This window comes from Fukomys damarensis, unplaced genomic scaffold (assembly GCF_012274545.1).
Source record: "Fukomys damarensis isolate Sample0158 unplaced genomic scaffold, DMR_v1.0_HiC HiC_scaffold_21, whole genome shotgun sequence".
In the NCBI taxonomy this organism is placed as follows: domain Eukaryota; kingdom Metazoa; phylum Chordata; class Mammalia; order Rodentia; family Bathyergidae; genus Fukomys; species Fukomys damarensis.
Genome location: NW_022900933.1, coordinates 39436853 through 39450311, shown reverse-complemented (window position 1 = coordinate 39450311; position 13459 = coordinate 39436853). Strand labels below are relative to the sequence as shown.

General features: G+C 45.0%; 1 protein-coding gene across 4 annotated transcripts in view; it reads right to left on the bottom strand.

The window, feature by feature from the left end:
* Positions 1-13459, bottom strand: part of Ppp2r5c (protein phosphatase 2 regulatory subunit B'gamma) — a 136304-nt gene that overhangs the window by 105294 nt on the left and 17551 nt on the right. For all 4 annotated transcript variants that reach the window (XM_010607213.3, XM_010607212.3, XM_010607211.3 and 1 more), the window contains exon 3: positions 2403-2571. In XM_010607213.3, the coding sequence (XP_010605515.1) occupies positions 2403-2571 (169 nt within the window). The remainder of the gene's footprint in view (positions 1-2402; positions 2572-13459) is intronic.

Below are 13459 nucleotides of genomic sequence, written 5' to 3'. Positions count from 1 at the left end.
ATATATATATATATATATAGTTATTTATTTATTACACAGGGTTTCCCTATCAGTTCAGGCTAGCCTCAGATTCTCAATGATCTTCCTGCCTCAGCCTCCCAAGTGCTCAGATTATAGACATATGCCACCACACCTGGCCCTACAAAATCTTTTAATAAAAAAATGGAGAGAAAAACTACTTCCCAGAAGTAGTTAAGTGTCACTAGTGTCAGTCTTCCTCAAATTAATATGTAACTTTATTGTGATGCCAATCAATTCCTGTATTTTCTGAACTACATGATATTACTATAGCCCACATACAGAAGAACTAGTATTTCAGAATCCTGAGAATTATCCAAAAGGACTAGTGAGGGAACCAGCTTGATCAGCGTGAAATGCTCCTGGATATGGGGACTTACTATAGAATTTAGCTTGTGTGGAATGGGAAAGTTCAGTGTCAGTGGAAAAATACTGCATGCCATTCTTACTAGGTACAATGAGAAAAGGAGGAAACGGAGGTTGACAGCAAGAATGAGAGAGCACATGGCGTGGAGAAAGAGCTGTGTGCAGACTCCTCAGGACAGGAAGCGCACCTGAGCCTATGCTGGTACCTGCCTGAGCTCTGATTGTGCATCAAAGGGGTGAGGCACACCCGACATGCCCTTGTTACAGCACAGGCCAAACCCCAGTGGTGATGGGGATGAGGGACAGGGCTTGGAACATGAAGACTCAGTAATCCCAAACATTAAATCACCCCGATTCTGGGGCTCACAAAGGTACTGGAAGGAGGAGTCACACCCATGCATTCCTTCCCATTCCGTCTCACCACCTGGGTGTCCAGGAGAGCACGGGTTTGATTTTGTTCCATGCTAGGTACTCCCAGGACCCAGAACAGGCCAGTTTCATAGGCACTCAATATATGTTTGCTTAATGGGAATGAGTATCATGAGAAAGGTATAGATGGGGTGGGAGAAGACTCACCTACAATAAAGCAGCATACTTACTACCTACCACAAAATTAAAGTAAATATAAGCTGAATGCAGTGAGTGGACAGCCTGGGCTTTTAGCAAGCAAAGGGGAAGAAACTAACACATAATTCTGCTCATTCACCCACCCATCTACCATGGGTCCATCTGTCCACCCATCCACCCACACTCACCCCTCTCCCCGACATTCTGCTGTGCTCATGCTGTGAGAGGTACTCCGGATACAGGAATAAAGAAGACAGATTCCTGCTCTCACTGAGTCCATACTCCAAGACAGTAAACTATAAAACATCTATTATTACATGTTTAAGGTATGAAAGACATCTGTAAAAAATTTAGTGTGCCAGTCTTACATTTTTACGAATACAAAGGTTTTCAGGGAAACCTTTTATGAAGACTTGAGGGTCTTTACCCTAATTTTCTTGATAAGGCTTTTTTTTTTTGGTACCAGGGATCGAACGAACTCAGGTCCTTGTGCTTGTGAGGCACTGAGCTGAATCCCTGGCCCTTAATAAGGCTTTAAAAGCACCTCAACTTCAAAATCTGAAGGAAAACCTTCAGGGATGGAACATACTCAGAAAGGGGTAGGTTCCAAGTAAAAAGCACTTTCCCCTGACTAATCTCAAATAAGGAACCCTGATTAGAGGTGCTCTCCAAATGAATCATAACAAAGAAAGTCCCGAAGGGCTGGGGATTTAGCTCAGTGGTGCTGCCGCCTGCCTTGAAAGTGCAAGGACCTGAGTTCCATCCCTCAACCAAAACCAAAACCAAAACCAAAACCAAAACCCCCAAAATACTGTAGCTACTTCTTTCTTTCCTTTCGTCTTATTTTGCTTTGTTTTTTATTTATTTTTTAATTAAAAAAAATTTTTTTGGTACTGGGGATCGAACTCAGGACCTTGTGCTTGCAAGGCAGGCAGCGGCACCAATGAGCTAAATCTCCAGCCCTGCTTTGTTTTTTAAGACAGGATCTCATTATGTAGTCCAGGCTGGCCTTGAAGCATGGCGATCCTCCTCACCATCCCAGGTGATGAGATTACAGGCATGTGCTACCACGCCCGATTTACTTCTTTATTTCTTTAACGTCAGCAAATGAAGAGGTTCTACTATAACTTTTACAATTATTCTACTTACAGAAACTCCGTCCTGGACTGTTAAGAGTTCCAAAATTACTTGAAAGAAAAATTGGCTAATTCTTAATTACTATGAAAATGCTTTATTTCCTGTTTTATTGTTGTATATTTATATTCATTATTAGATTTTTATCTTAATAATCCCAAATTTTAAAATGTTAGTTGAGTAAATAAGTTAATGCATTCAATCTAAGAACCCTCAAGAGAAAAGATCCTGCAAAATATAAGACATGAAGGAATAAGAAGCTAATAAACTCCCCCGGTCTCCCAAATAGCCACAAGTTTAACTTTAAAAAAATTTACCTTTCAAAGATGGTAGTTTTTGCAGTTCTCTATTACTATTGGCATTAAACCGTGATGAATTTTGCCGTTTGTCTTTCTTCGCCATGGGCTGAGGAGGGGGTTGTACTTTTATTTTAGTAGATGATGAAGACTGGACAGCCACAGCGCTGTTTTTTCTGCTGGAAATTTGCTTCCAAAATAAAATAAAAACAAATGAATAAGTAAAATGCTGTATATATGGCACAGTCAAAATTAGAAAAAAACAAAAAATGCACATAAATCTTGCTCTGGGAGAGTTGCTGGGGCGTTAAGCTGCAGCCCACCTCCAGCAGTGCCAGACTTCGAGGGGCTCACAAGGATCCCTAAATCTTAGGTCTCCGTCAGACTCTTAAATTCAACGTATTTTACCATGGAGGTTGATAAGCTGAGCTGAGCGATGAGGGCCCCCAGGCGATCACAACCTAGGCCCCAAACACTTGCCAACATGTGGCTTCGCCTGGCAAGAGAATGCAGATGTGACTAAGCTCGGGGTTTTAAGGCAGGAAGAGATCTTGGTTATCACAGGGCCCGAAGTCATCAGTGGACTCTTCAAGAGGGAGGCAGGGACAGCTATGAGATGTGGAACAAAAGGTCAGAGAGCAGAGAAGCCTGAGGTCTCCTCTGCTGGCTCTGAAAAGCAGGAGGACTAGAAGATGGCTTCTCCGCAGCCTGCTCAGTCCTTCCCCTCAGCTCCATGTTGGACTCAGGACTCCAAACTGTAAGATGTTAAGTGTGTGTTCATGGAATACTGGGTTTGTGGTACTCTGTACAGAGTTGACAGGCAGCCAATATGGTGGACACCTCCTAGGATGACAGGTTTTCCTCACAAGCTCACCCCTGAGCCCTCAAAAGTCAGTGAGGGCTGCATAAAGGAACTTCCGCTCGGCCAGGAGCTGCTCCTTCTGGCTTCTCTCTCGTTCATCCATCTCTACACTTCTGACTTGCACGTTCATCTCCAGATGGCACTGCCACCCTCAGGCCTTCAAGCCCATTCCCATGCCAGCCTGCAACGCAGCACTGAGATAGTCACGAGGGGCAGAGGAGAGGCCTTAGAAACACATGGCAGAGCCACCGAGGGTCCTCTGTAACCCACACAGCTTGAGGGGCCACGCTAACCATGTGGACCCTGTGGAGCTCAGTTGGCCCTGGGACCCCACTAGAGGGTTTCCTGGGCAACAGCAGGAGACAGCACACCACACCTGCTGCCACCCTCACCTAGCAGTGACAGTGCAGTGCAAGGGCTGGCCAGCCACCAAGCTTCACTCAACATACGTACTGCCATGCCCTCATCTGCCTGCCCAAAGTGACAGGTTAGTTACTGCGCAGCTGTGCTCTGCAGAGAGCCACGGAGTTCTTACCTGCAGGCACAAACCCCAGCCTGTTCCAATTACATAGGGCTACATGGGTGGGTGCATCAACTCAAGCCCCAAACACTTCTGCTCTGATCCCTGAGACTGTCACTAAGCAGAAAGCGCTGCTTTATTTTTTCGGAAGTTGTTTAAGAATACCGGAAAGAGTTTTCCAAGATGAAACCACTTGTAACAGCAGACAGAATTCCAACTGAGGAGTGAAGAGTCTAGGTTCCCTTCCCTCCCACAGCCTGTGGCTTCTGGGTCAAAATATATTTTCCTAGGCTTTGACCTTGATATCCATTATAGTTGGAACCTGGTTCATGTTCCCCATGGGGTGAATGTGCCTATGAAGGGAACATGGCCCTGGGGGTGGTACCAGAGGTGGTGTGGGTCTCTGATAGGCAGGACCTTCCGGGTGGCCTTTATGTCAGGGAGGTGTGGCCTCTGGAAGGTTGTGGGACACCGCTACTCTGCTGCCGGTTTGAAATGTGACTGCTCCCTCTGACACACACTCCCACCCTTGCCACCTGACATTAGGCCCTCACCAGAGCCGAGCCAATGTGGGCACAATGGCTTTGAACTCCAAAACTGTAACCTGAGTAAATCTCTCTCTTCATAAGCAGCCTGTGTCAGGTATTTTGTTACAGCGGTGAGAAGCTCACCAATATAACATCTGTCATCTTCCATCTCATCATGAAAGCATGGGTCCTTCTTCCTTAAAGTCCTCCTGTAACTTACTCCTCCACAGAATGCCCCAGTTAAAATGCACCTGTTCAGCTTTCCTGGGGTACTCTTAGAAAACTAGTCACAGAGAACTACTCCTAGAAACGGTCCTTGTTTTAAATGTTGAATCACACACACACGATCCAGTAGGTCAAACTCTCTATCTTCGTTTTTCTATAATGCCCAATCTAGTGCTACTCACACAATGGGTAGCTAGACAAACAAAACCAGCTCCCCAGTTACTTCCTACCCAAGAGCACCTTACATAACCAGTCATGTAAGGATACACTTGGTGATCTGGTAACTCACAGCCAGGTTAACCACAGTCAGGTCAAGTCCACAGGTAGGACAGCCCTGGTAGGAACCATGTGAGGTAAGCATTCTAATGTCTGAGACAATAAAACTCATCCTCAGACCTCTGGACTCCCAGACACAAGCTCTTCTCCCTTGAACCCTGATGTGGCCTCACTCTCCCCAGAGGAGGGAAAATGAATGTCCAGAAAAAAATTGGCTCTCCTGCCCATGCTTAACCCACTGTGCTGACAACTCAGCTCTCCCTAGCTTCATGCCAGGTACAAACCTCCTCCCAGGCCTCTCAGCACCCTCCCTGGCTCTTCGGGTCCACAACGTGCTGTGGTGATCAGATCCGAGTGGCTCTCTCACCTCACAGGACTGGCATAGCACTAGCCTGTCAAGTCCTGTTATGTCATGTCAGGGGCTCTCGGCCCTGGCGCAGTGTAATTCTAGTCTTCAGTCAACTATGAGGTAGCCAGTTTTCTCCCCAACAAGGACTGGTAGCCCCAGGAGAACAGGGCCTGTCCAGCTTAGCCACCTGTGAGGTCTGAGGGGACCCTGGGGACTGCCAGGCTAGGGAGGGCTTTTCTGAGTAGAGACCCATGGACCCGCACAGGCTCAGCCTGGCCACAGTGCCTCCAGAGATGTGGGCAGGTGCCTGGCCTGGGTGGGAGCTCAGATGCCCATCTGAAAGGCAACCAGAAGGCAAGTGCAGCAGTGTCACAGGCAAGGACAGGAGCAGACTTCCCCTTCTAAAAGGCCACTGCAGCCCTGGGGGGATGGCAGGGTGGGGCAAATGAGCCCAGAGAAGACTTGAAAAATCTGAACAAGAGGTGAAGATGCTAGCTTAGGCAGCGGAGTCAGGGAAATGTGGCAAATGGAACAGAGTCACAGATACTCAGGTAAAATAAAGAGTGTTGGAAGATGGGGTACATGTGAGGGAGGAGCAGGGAGAGCACCCCACTTCTGGACAAACAGGTGGATAGTGGGAAAGCCACTGTTGCATGAGAGGAACAAGTTCAAGGAGACCACACTGGCTGAGGTCCCTAAGTGGCAGTTCCACTATATACAAGAGATGAAGAGTCCGAAGTTACTTCCTCCTTGTCCTTCAGAGCCAATTCTATTTGATTTTCCTTATTCTATGAAACCATAGTGGGCTTCTCTTTCTTTTCTTAGCTAATTCTACCTACCCCACCTCAGAGATAGCAAGCTGTCATTGGACTTCTTCATCTCCATGTCTCAGTGCCCAGGACAGTCCTGCCTGCCACCCCACAGGTACTCAGGAATTCTCGCCTGCGCCAGTGATGTGAACATGGAAGCTGATGTGGTCACTCAAGTCTTGGGAATGGACACCCACCTGGCAGAAGACAAAGGGAGAAAAATGGGCAACACGAGGAAGAGACCACAAAGGAGCCAAGGAATAAGAAATGGTGGGGGGTGGCCTCCTGGAAGGAAGTAGAGGAAGGAAGGATATCAGCCCTGCCAAATCCCACCAAATGACCATGCATTGGCCACATCAAGGTTGCATCTGGGTGTGGCCTGCTTCCTGGAGCTGTGCTTTGCTGACTACAGCTGAGGATGAAGCTGGGATACCAAGAGGATTGGCAATAGTTTTGAGAAATGTGGGTGGGATGAAAGCAGTGTGTTAGAGGAGACCGCTGTGATTCAAGGTGGAGAAGGGGGAAGGTGCCTGTGTATTGGTGTTGTGGGCCCACAGAAGGGAGATGCTGCTGAGAACGGCTGAACCAAGAGCTGGGCCTACACCCAGGTCTGCAGGACCACAGGACCAAAGAGAAAAAAGATGATCAGAGACAAAGACCTTGCCAATTTGCTGGCTTTGTGCACTGGAAAGCAGTATGAGGGCATCTGCCAGGAAGCACTGTACTGGAGGGGAACGATGGGACAAGGCCTGATGAGAGGGAAGAGGACAAAAGCAAGATAGTTGGTAACAATATTCCCCCTCAGCTTCAAACCGCAGTGGCCAGCACACCACACCAATGGTTAGCGCCTGTGTGGAATTCTCAACCACATAGACACCTCACCTCCCTCCTCTGATGGGCCCCATATCCTCTGAAAATGTCTGTCCAGTGCCCATATGGGCTGGACACTGGGAATGATGCAGTGTGGCCCTGTCCTCATGGTGCCCATTACCTGGAGGGGAGTGAGGCAAGGATGGAATTTGTGGGAGCAGCTATTCCAGAACTGAACAGTGTCCTCTAAGTGCTGTCACAGTACTGCAGTACCCTTATTTTACAGACAGGAAGCCAAGGTTCAGAGTGGGGTGAGCACCTAGGTTCATGCAGCGAGTGGTACAGCCAAGCTTGAATCTTGCTTAGGCCCTGGGCTTCAATCCTGGGTTAATCAAAACACTGCCTCTTCCCTTTACCCTACATCACAGCAATTCTATTCTCTACTGTATTTCAAAATTTTCTTCTTCTTCAGTTTTAAAATGGACCAACCAAACTGCTACCACTAATGTGCCACAGACTATTTGATATCTTGGGACATACTCCTAAAGGAAGTATTTTTGCTTCCTGTAAAAGTCCAGTCTGAATGTGAGCAAGGCCTGGGTCTAAGCTCCAGCTGATAGGAGCTCAATGGAAAGGGATGCAATCTGCAAGACACCACACATGGGGACATCACGGTAGGGGTGCCCTGCAGCAGCACTCCTGACATCTGGCTGGCAATCCTGTGTCTGGGGTCTGCACTGTACACTGCAGGATGTTTACAATGTCCCTGGCCTCAGCCCACTAGAAGCAAGTGGCCCCCTTCCTCAAGATGTAACAGCCAAGAATATCTCCAGACATTGCCAAATGTCCCCCAACTCCCAGGGTGCGGGGGGCAAAATCAGCCTTGGTTGAGAATCATATCCTTCAAATGTGTATGAATAACTTGCTTTCTTTAACAATTAAATTGCAAGGAGAAACATACACAGAGTAAGAGATGCAGGACACATAACCAACTGTAATTACACAGCTGATTTGGATGTGGATTCAAACTAATCAACTGAAAAAGTAGAGCAGGAGAAGTGGCAATGTGAACACTCACTTTTCAGGTATGATATAATATTGGTGTGTGTGTGGCAGCAGGGATCAAATTCAAGTCCTTAACACTTGTGAGACAGGTGTGGTGCCACTGAGTTACATCCCCAGCCCTAATAGTATTTTGTTTAAGAGTCCAAAAGCACAGAAAACAAAAACTAAAGTTAACAAATCAGATTATAACAAATGAAAAGTTTCTGTACAGCAAAGGAAATGTCAACAGAAGAGACAACTTACAGAATGAAAGAAAATCTATGCCAGCCCGGCATGGTGGCACATGCCTGTAATCCCAGCACTTGGGAGGCTGAGGCAGGAGGATCAGTATGAGTTCAAGACCAGCCTGGGCTACACAGTGAGTTCCAGATCAGTCTCAACTACATAGTGAGACCCTGTCTCAAAAAAAAAAAAAAAAGAAAAAGAAAAACAAGAAAATACTCATTTGACAGAGGTGTAATACCCAGAATCTACAGGGAACACAAAGATATATATACAGACACACACACACACACACACACACACACACACACACACACACAACAAGCAGTACAATTAAAAAATGAGCAAGAGATTTGAACACATTCTTCTCACAAGAAAAAATACAAATGGCCAATAAATATATGAAAGCTGCTCAATATCAGCCATCAGGGAAACGCAAATCAAAACCACAATAAGATAGCCGGGCATGGTGGCGCACACCTGTAATCCCAGCACTCAGGAGGCTGAGGCAGGAGGATCACTGTGAGTTTGAGACCAGCCTGGGCTACACAGTGAGTTCCAGGTCAGTCTCAACTACATAGTGAGACCCTGTCTCAAAAAAACAAAAGACAAAACAACAACAACAACAACAACAACAACAACAAAAAACCCTACAATAAGATACCATCTCACCTTAGTTAGAATGGCCACTGTTACAGAAAAGAAATGCTAGTGAGGATATGGAAAAAAGGGAACTCTTACACACTGTTGATAGGAATGAAAATTAGTACAACCATTATGGAGAAAGAACATTCAGAGTTTCCTCAATAAACTAAAAACAGACCTACCATATGATCTAGCAATCCCACTTCTGGGTACGTGTCCAAAGGAAATGAAATCAGCATACTGAAGAGATTCCTGCCCACCCATGTTTGCTGCAGCATTATTCACAAAGCTAAGATACAGGAGCACCCTAGAATCCTGTTACAGGTGAATGGATACAAGAAGTACGGTACACACATGAAAAAGAAAATCTTGTTATTTGCAGCAACATGGATGGAAGTGAAAGACATCATGTTAAGTGAAATAAGCCAGGCACAGAGCCAAGTACAGCATTTTCTGTCATATGTGGAAGTGAGGGCAGGTGTGTAGCTCAGGGGTAGAGCACTTGCCTGGCATGTGTGAGGCCCTTGGTTTGGGCCCCCGTCATTGCCCCCACTAACCAACCCCCCAAACCCAAAAAGGCCCAGAGCATGCTATGTGGAAGTCAACCTGAATAAAGAGTACTAATTACTAGGGAAGATGGCTTTGATTGGTGTATGCTGTATGCATCCATCAAAGTATCACACTGAGCCACATGAGCGTGCACCATACATATTAATTTTTAGAAAGTCCTTATTGAAGGATAGAATTTATGGCTCAGATTTGATTCAAAACAATACAAGGAAGACAAGCTGAGGTGGAAGCTGAATAAGCAGTCCTGTGGCATCTGATGATGACGAAGCTGGGTGACAGGGATCTCAGGCTTCCTTATACTTTACACTTTAGTATGTATGAAAATAACTTACAAAGTTCTTAAAATTCTCTCATTTATTTCCATTACCTATGGACAACTGGAATGCGCCACTCCTAGCCTTTTCCCCACCCCTGCTTTTGTTCTAAGCCTCTGAACAGAGCCTCTTACTTGAAGGGTGCCAGGCCCCTTCCGGATTTCTCTAAACAAGGCCTGTGGCTATAGCTGCTCCTTCTACTTGAAACATGCTCCCTGCCTGCTCCCGAGACCCCACCTTCATCGTGGCTGAGTGGCACTTCTGCTAAGTGTCTTCCCCACCTCTTCTCTCATACGGTCAGGCCCACCACATCCTTGATATTCTTATGGTGTTTCCCTTATGTTGTATCTCGAATCACATATCGCTTTACAAAGAGGTTTAGGCTTCTGGAGCACCAGGGCTGTATCTCTTCTCCCTTTTGTCTGCCATCACATGATGGCACAGAGCTTGCTGTCTTTTTACACTATCAGACTCTTACCTTCTGATTCTACCTCTCACACAACTGCTTCTACAAACAGAACAAGTGCATACTTTATGCTCCAGCAATGCCAAACTATTTGTGCTCCCAGATAAAGCCTCAATTAGTGTGTCCATTGAAATCTTTTGATTTTTGTTTTTGTTGGTACTGGGGACTGAACTTGGGACCTTGCACTTGCTAGGTAGGCTATGCCTATGCCAGGCATAGCTATCACATTTAGCACATATTAGCTGTAAGTCAATACTGGGGTTGTCTTAATGTTCCCTAGCCCATTTTTGAAAGAGAATTCTGATCAAAATAGTACATGGTGTAGAAATCAGTGGGCAAAAATTCAGAGCCAAGACCATTCATGCATTTTTTTGGGCGGGTACCGGGGATTGAACTCTGGTCGTTGTGCTTGCAAGGCAGGCCACCGAACCGCTGAGCTAAATCCCCGGCCCTCCAAGACCATTCATTCTGTGGGAAAAGAATATAAGCAGCTTCTTCAGCAGATGGTGCTGGGACACCTGGACACTCAAATAGAAAAGAAAGAAGCCAGACCTCCCCACCTCACGCTATATACAAACATCAACTCCAAGTGGATCACAGACTGAAACATGAAAGTTAAAACCACAGAACTCTTAGAAGGACGCAGAGGTAAATCTTCTTAGCTTTCAATTTGACCACAGTTTCTTGGAATGGACTGGTGTATGCTGCAAGCTGCAGGGGGAGTGTGGGATTCTGCTCCTGTGTGAGTCCTTTGACAGGCAACAGCTGTCTAAGTGCCCGTCATAACCCTGGAGAGAATGCTTGGTCAAACACCATTCCAGGGAAGGGTTGATTGTTTGAGCCTGGGCCTCAGAGCAGCTGTGGGATGGCTTCACTTTGGGGCCCCCATAATTATGCTCCTACAGTGCCTGCATGAGGGACAGCAACAGGAAGAAGCTGTACTCAGGGAGCTGTGGTCAGTCTGCAAAGACACACTCTTGAGGGGTTTGAGCTGATGGACACAGGCCCTACCCCCACAGCCACTGCGTATGCCCTAATCCTATGCCTGCTAGTGTCTGCATTCAGCATGAATCTGGGATCTGACTGCCTTATTTATCTACCAGCATAAGCAGGGACACATCTTGACTTGGATACTGCACCAAAACTGTAGATACAGGAAGAAAAGCACACACTCAAAATCACAGGGAAAAAAAATTTTTTAGGGAGTGTGTATATTTTTTTTGTTTGTTTTATTCGCTTTTCTTTCCTTTCCTCCATTCTTCTTTACCAGTTTAGTGGGGTTTGGGAACTTTTCCTTTGTCCTTCCCCATTGCTTCTTAGTTCTTTCTCACTTCTCTTTATTTTTCCTCTTCTTCCTTTTAATTTTTTTCTCTTATTTTACTCCCATGGGATTTGTTCTCCTTTAATATCTTCTATTTTATCAGTTTTTTCTTCCACTTTTACCTGATTTTATAAACATCTTTCTGTTCATCAACAGGATCCTTTGTACCACTTCTATAGTGCTAAAATTGGAATAATTCCATTCTAAAACAGAAAGCCATCTCATGTAAGATGTGACTCCTAGGTAAACTGCGGGAATTCGTTTAGCAAAAGATAAAGGCAAGGCCAGATGGTTAAAAAAGGGGACCATAAAACTGCGGGAATTCAAATTCGCTTAGAAAAGAGTTTGGTACTGAGGACCCTATGATAAGGAAAACCTTAATAAGCGAAAATTTAGGAAATGTCACAATATAAGATAACTTCTGCCCCTCACCCTGCTTAGTTCAGAATTAACCCTACCAGGAGACACCTAGTTTCCTCACAAAAGTTTGTAAGTGAAAAGAACCATTGTTAGCTTTGTTAATCAAACAAGCTCCCTTCCCCCTGGCTAGAGAAGGCAATTAAATAAATCTAAAAGGTAAATTCCCTAACAAAGAACTAGCCCCATCCCCACCCCAAGATAAGTTTTCTTCCCGCTCTTGCAAGTGCCCAGCAACACCCAATAGAAATAAAAAATAGAAAATAGCACCAATGAAAAAGAGAAGATTTCAAGCTTCCCAAACCCTATAAATTTATGCTTTAGAAGGGTGTCTGCACTCTCGATATGGAGCCACTGTACCAGTGAGGTATGAGAGTCCAGGCTCGAGCTTGCAATAAACTCATGTGCATTTACATCGGACTCCACTCCTTGGTGGTCTTTGGGGACTTCGCGATCTGGGCACAACACTTCTCTCTCTCACATCATATAGTTAAGGTTTCAAATTTTTCCTCTTGCATTTTCCCATTCCCAAGCTCTGTATCTTTAGTAATCTTTTGATAATTAACTCTATAAAAGTTACTGTTGAATTCCTTTCTACCATTAGCAGAAATATAGCTATCACAATTAGCACATATTATCTGTAAGTCAATACCGGGGTTGTCTTAATTTTACCATAATTGTGGATTTGTTCTTTAGGCTAAGGGCAGTACATAATTGGTTCTTATTGTATATTCATATCCAATTTGTCTTGGGTGATTCTTCTGTTGCCAATTTGCTTGATATTATCACGGTTATATAACTGTTGCTATTTCTTGTAAAGCAACTTTTACAGATTACTTTTGTGACATTAACACTACTAGCGTACATTCTCAGAGAACTCATGTTGGGCTAATTACACTGCATCCTCCCCTCCTAAATTAACCAAAGTGGTCAGGTCCTGGGGTTGAGGCAAAGTTAGTCACGCCCAAAGTACATCTCTGAGAAGGGACTGAAAAGATTTCTATCCCAGCAACAAAGTCTTTACATTATAAGTGCCCACAAATCTCAGCACAAAACAAAACAAACAAAAAAATGGAAACGCAAGAAGACAAGGCAACAAAATATCTCCCAAAATTCTTCACTCCCCTGAAGCCAATCCAGGGGAGATCTGAGGGGGAAAATACCATAAGGCACACACCTGAATTACTAAAAAGGACAAGAGGTTAGAAAACAGATCAAAGAGGTACTCAGCAGGATCAAACATGTAACTAATCAGATAATGGGAGTAATAACCAAAATGCTCAGCTTTCACAAGATACTAATAAAAGGCTAGCTGAGCTAAACAAAACAATACAAAACATGAATGACACACCTTATCAGAGACTAATAGTTCATGAAAAGGTTTCAATCAGAAATCCAGGAGATTAAAAATTACACTGTAAGTATGGGCAGAAGTGACCAATGTGAGAAAAGAATTTCAGAACTAGAAGACAACAATGCCTTCAAAGACCAGCTCCTCAAAATTACTACCCAAATGTTGGTCTTTCCTGTGTGGAGTTAATTGAGAAATCTTGGGCCAGTGTCTCTCTAAGGACCTTGAGATCTTCAAGTGTGGCCTAAAATTATACAGAAGAGACAGACAGAGAGAGGAGAGGAGAGACGGGAGAGGGGAGAGGGGAGAGGGGATGGGGGGGAGAGAGA